The 5,535-nt window shown below is 41.2% G+C and overlaps 1 protein-coding gene across 1 annotated transcript in view; it reads left to right on the top strand.

Moving 5' to 3' along the window:
- Nucleotides 1–285: 285 nt before the first annotated feature.
- The window catches only part of T265_15377 (hypothetical protein), a gene marked incomplete at both ends in the record, with an annotated part of 6,854 nt that continues 1,604 nt past the window's right edge, over nt 286–5,535 (top strand). The window contains 2 exons of the mRNA XM_009177805.1: nt 286–438; nt 2,856–2,966. Of these exons, the coding sequence (XP_009176069.1) occupies nt 286–438; nt 2,856–2,966 (264 nt within the window). The remainder of the gene's footprint in view (nt 439–2,855; nt 2,967–5,535) is intronic.

The following is a 5,535-nucleotide window of genomic DNA, read 5'->3' as shown; positions in this document are numbered from 1 at the left end:
ATGTTAAGATTAATGTTGTCAGAAGCAGCGTGTGACTTGATGCATAAGGCCAATTATGCTAATCAGAAGAGCTACCGTTTTGTCAAAAGACTATGTATTTCTCGGAGACCGCGCCGCAGACTACACCGTTTTCGATCGATCTGTCTGATGTTTTCTGGACAGAGCGACTGCAAAATTACAACGAAAAGTGGCCACTACCAATGCATACCTGTTGTAAGGTGGCATTTGCTTATATGCTATACAGCCACTTTACATAGCCTTCTAAACTGTTTCTCATTGAAAGTATACAGTTATCCTCCAAGACTGGTTTTGACTGACAGAATAGCAGCGTCCCTTGGGCGGCCGAAATGGCTCACCACTTCATTCACAAAGCAGTGTATATTCAGTGTGCGAAAGCCGTCTCGTGAGATGCCCAATGTTCTTAGCCTGGTTGGGAAGGTAAGTTACTACGAAATTCATAGCGGCAGTGGCCAACAGACTATTTCTTAAGGCAAGCACCTGATCTTACCGGTTAGACAATCAGTCACGTGGTCGACTACCGAGGCCATTTCATGACAAAGCAACACAATTTGGTAACTACTCTCGTTCCAGTTGGATGAGTCTTTCCAGGATTCAAATCATCTATCTGCGAAACAATTTTAATATCTCACCGATCTGAAAAGGCACCAACCACATTGATGTTGAGGGGCGAGAATGGGAAAAGAACTGAACAGCACGGGAGACACAAGATATTTGTGGATAAAATTCATTAAAAACCCTCACGAACGAAATCACCAGAGCCACAGCAAATAGATAGTAATATACTCAGGTTTTTACCGAACAGTGCCAAAATTAGGTCTCCTAAGGCCGATTATCCAGTGCTACCTCTCTACACCACAGCAAAAGTGACGTCTTAGTATTCCGTATCTGTTGTGTAATGACCATGTGTTCTGTTCAGATCCACCTAAACTAAATGGATGATATGGAAATATCCGGATGGCTGGATTAAGCGAAAAGCGGCACGAAGATGCCGTGATACCTGTGGCACTAGAAATCCTTTATAAATAAGATCTGCCGAAGACAGTCCACTCCGTTTGAAGATCTGAGCCACATACCCTAGAAATCTCCCATGACAGAACAATCAACTACCTCCTTCGCTTTGATGGTTTCTCTTGATGGATAAATTAGTGTGATTAATGTAACTTACTGTTTATTCCCAATAAGAATACAGTAGAATTCCCGAGGATGTCACTCAGTGAAGTGGAATCCTACCTTTTACGAACAGGTCTAGATACGTTACCTGCAACATGTTCTAATTTGCCATGTAACCACTACTGAACTCTTGTAACCCGTATACTGTTGGTTCATTTCAATTTACATTGGGGACTACTGGAGAGCAAATGGCCATAAATCTGTCTAATATCTAGGCTATAGTCAGCTTTATAGCTAGCTCTGGTCACGTGGTGCTCAGACAGACTAAAGGCAATAATGTCAAAATTCTGCTAGAGCGTCGGAAACAAAGAAACCAGGATCTGAGTTTCCAAGCCGATGAAATTAAATGTAAAAACAGACAGGTATTAGGTAATGATCATGAGGGGTGAAGTGCGGAGGGAACGCAGCACAGTGTTTGTCAGAGGCGTACTAATAATAACATCTGACCTGACATGAACATATCTGTGACTCTAAACAATGAATGCTCAAATTACACCACATGTATCAGTTTTACCGCGCTGGCGTCAAAAACAATTTGGGCGATTCCAGCATACCTTTCCTATGGGGATTTTTCCTCGTGGAAGAATGAACATTGAAAACCATTCCTTGCTCTCTGCCCCAGATATTCATTCTTTATTTGCACAGGCCAGTTCAGCGGGCCGGTTGGATGTTAGGTTTGCTCATTTAGATCGTTGAGAAATGGTGGTGGTTATGATGAGCTGAATCTGAGAATGCACTTCTGTGTCAAGTAGAATGAACTTGAGAAAAAGTGGATTATCTTGCTTTGCTTATCCCATCCTTTGGCTCCGTTACTTTTGGTCGATATTTCCGCCATGCAAGCCTCAAATATTGGTCCTTCAGGCAAAGATTAAATTTAAACTGCATAAAAATTCTGTGAGTCTGGCTGGAGCGGAAATCGCTGTTTAATCAGTTTTGATATACGGATTAGACTCAAAACTATCGACAGTCTTCTAACGAAGTTCGGTTCGTAGTGAAACTGCATAAAAATTCTGTGAGATCCTCTGGAGCGGAAATCGCTGTTTAATCAGTTTTGATATACGGATTAGACTCAAAACTATCGACAGTCTTCTAACGAAGTTCGACCGGTTCGTAGTGTTTACTTCCTGTCCATTCCCACTATGATCAGGTCTGAATTTTACACAACGACTTATGCTAATGGTACTGTCCTATTGTGTGACTTCTTCCCGATTCAGTCTGATGTGGTATCGTGTTTGCATTTTAATGGAAAGAACGCTGTCAAAAAATATATTGGATATCGCTGTTCAATTCTCCACTTTCATAGAGAAAAAGAACCGAGTAAAATGTACTAATTCGGAAACTTGAAATGTAATGTTGTTGTATTATAAAAACATTTGGTTCCTGCTTACAATAAAAGTAACAAACACCAGTACGCTCGCTCTAAAACGGGGCAAAGGTTCCGAACAACATTTCTTCACACATCTCGTGTCCTGTATCCAGCTGATTACAAAAGTTCAACATTGGGCTAATCATTTGCCACACTATCACCAAATGGAGTAGTTTTTGGTTATTTTCAAGCATTTCGTCCTAGAATGCGGCCATAACGTCTAAAGCGGTAGAATCAATAATCAAAATGACGGCTTAATATTATCTCAACAGCAGTCTTTTGAAGGATTCTCCCGCAGAAAAGACCGGTTGGCACAAAATGTCACTTTTGTAGATTCCTTAAGGTCGCAGTACCAGAGGAGAAAACGGTGAACTGTTTTGAACGACAGACCATCTTGCGATATCGTTGGGTACTTTCGATGGGAATAATAAGGTGTTTGCACAGTAGGAAATTTCTTTCCGCCAACTTTCATTGCATGCGTATAGTGTTTGACAGACTTCAATGAATAACTGCTTGGTAGATTTTGCTTTTCAATCTCAAGAAATGGTTGAAGAATGGTTCGTTGCGTCCGTTGCTTGTTCAGAGAGTTTTGCCATGAAACTCTTGCAGAAAATCGAAGAACAGCTGGAGAAATCGCTCTATGAAAAACGTATGGAGTTGGGTAGCGTCAATCCAGCCACTTTGTTGAATCTTCATTGTTTTCCCAAGTGCAGTTTCGTAACCATGATAGGGCGATACCAAAATATTCCTTTGATGCGGAGTTACCTTTTCGAGAAAGCTATTGTTTGAAAGCGTTCCATACGCGATCTGTAGCCAGTTAACGAACCAGGAGTTTACAGACACTTCTCAGGCTACCCAGTTTCACACTTGAATTTTAATGAGTAATGCATATTAAGTCCCACGGCGTTGCACAGTCTGGGTCATTGTCTTTTATGGCCTGAAGATCTATGGAACAAGCTATGAAATTTGTTAACTGTACGCCTCGTAAGGTTTTGTAGGAGACAAAATGTCCAGTTGAACAACAACGTTGATAACATTGATAGTTTTCAGTGCTGACGGAACTGCCGTCGGGAGGAAAATTCCGGGAGCCTGGGTTTTTTTCCCATCACAAAAAGCATACGAGTTATACAGGCTAATTCTCGGAAGGTTTTCAGATTTGGAAAAAAAATGTATTGTGAACTACATGGATTTTGCATGGATTTTCAAACAGCTTGAAAAATTTACCAGAGACTTGACAAACCAGTTGAAACCTCCCACTAGCATCAGAAATATCCTAAAGTAAAACAGGTTAGTTCGTTCAATTTACTATGCTGAATAGCAGTCACTTGTGATCTATTCAAATCACGGAACCCCTATTATATTTTCGCGACTTAATCATGTGTCAAGTAAAGGTCTGCTTTATGTGTGTAAATAATTGAATTTGCCTTTATTGCATGCTGTTTATTAAGGTTGTGCGTCTGGGAAAATTTGCAGATGTAGTTATATTCAGGTTTGTATATGACGGGTACATGACTTTGAAAGTGAATTTTGAGGATAAAAGAACGAATTTCGCATGACTAGCTTCCTAATGCTGGTGTTTCAGCCAGCAGAGGCTGTCTTTGATTTTTGATGAACAAAACTAACAAACTAACGGACAAAATTATTATGATCCATCAGGAAAGCAGTCTTATTCGGAACCCAATACACAGCCTTGGAATCTACGCCAACCTGTTGTCCAAGAATCATGACCATGCACACGATTTCTCACGACAATATTGGTATCAGTCTACTTATAAGGGTCCCAGAGTAGTGGCTTCAGCCTGTTCGTGCAATCCAGGGCATCAAAAGACTCGCACATTGCACTATTTAACGTCACCGCATAGTTATTTGGAATTTTTCACCACTTCTGCGTCGCAGATTCTCCGAAGATTGCATGTCCCCTTACCGTCCCGAGGTCAATTGCACACCTTATGACCTGTATTTTCTACCAGAATCTTACAAAATTTATCTGAGAAAGGTGTAAATTTTCAGGTGGTTTAGTATTACTCAGAGATAACGATAAACTCAGTCTTAGCACTTGTGAATTTCCAGAAGGGTACAAACGTAGTGACCCAAAATTGACAGCCAGATAATCAGATATTCCGATTGACCTTCAACCTTTGACCGAGAGAATAGTACTTAGTCTGCATTCAAGTGGGGATTTGAAAATTCGTTTAAAATTTTGCATCCATTGGTCTTTCACCCATACACCGCCACCACCGATTGACCTTCAACCTTTGACCGAGAGAATAGTACTTAGTCTGCATTCAAGTGGGGATTTGAAAATTCGTTTAAAATTTTGCATCCATTGGTCTTTCACCCATACACCGCCCCTGCCTGGCTTTGTTTCTGCGTTCCTCGTGGGGTGCCTAAGATGACGACTCATTTTAGTGGTAACTTGATCAAGAATTCCGACCTGTCTGTCTATCTGATTCATTGGATGGCGGTTGGTATCCATCGCAAAGCTTCACTGGTGTATCATCCTACCAGCATCATGCTCAGACGACACCCACAAGATGCTCTTTCTGGTGACGATAACTCAGATAATCTCATTGGGAGACCCATGGTGCAGAAAGCCCCACTACATCTTGACCAAGGGGTCTGCCATTATTTCGACATCAAACAAAACGCACAAACGCTATCAGGTCGGAAATAATAGACAGTCCTGGTGTTTTAGTAAATGAACTGTAGAAATTTAGAAGCCTGACTAATAATATCACAGGTAGAGGGAATGTGTAAAGCTGAGGAATTCGCTGAGGAATTCGGATGAAGAAAATCTGTAATGGACGAAGTAGGTTGTATAGCTAGTCTCATTGGGAGACCCATGGTGCAGAAAGCTCCACTACATCTTGACCAAGGGGTCTGGACGAAGTAGGTTGTATAGCTATTTTTTTCTAGAACCATCAGAATAAAGATCATAATCAAGGCATGGTGATGGTGTGGGATCAGCAGGATACACA

Source organism: Opisthorchis viverrini (genome assembly GCF_000715545.1).
Source record: "Opisthorchis viverrini unplaced genomic scaffold opera_v5_457, whole genome shotgun sequence".
Lineage (NCBI taxonomy): Eukaryota > Metazoa > Platyhelminthes > Trematoda > Opisthorchiida > Opisthorchiidae > Opisthorchis > Opisthorchis viverrini.
This window is presented reverse-complemented; position numbering and strand designations above follow the sequence as displayed.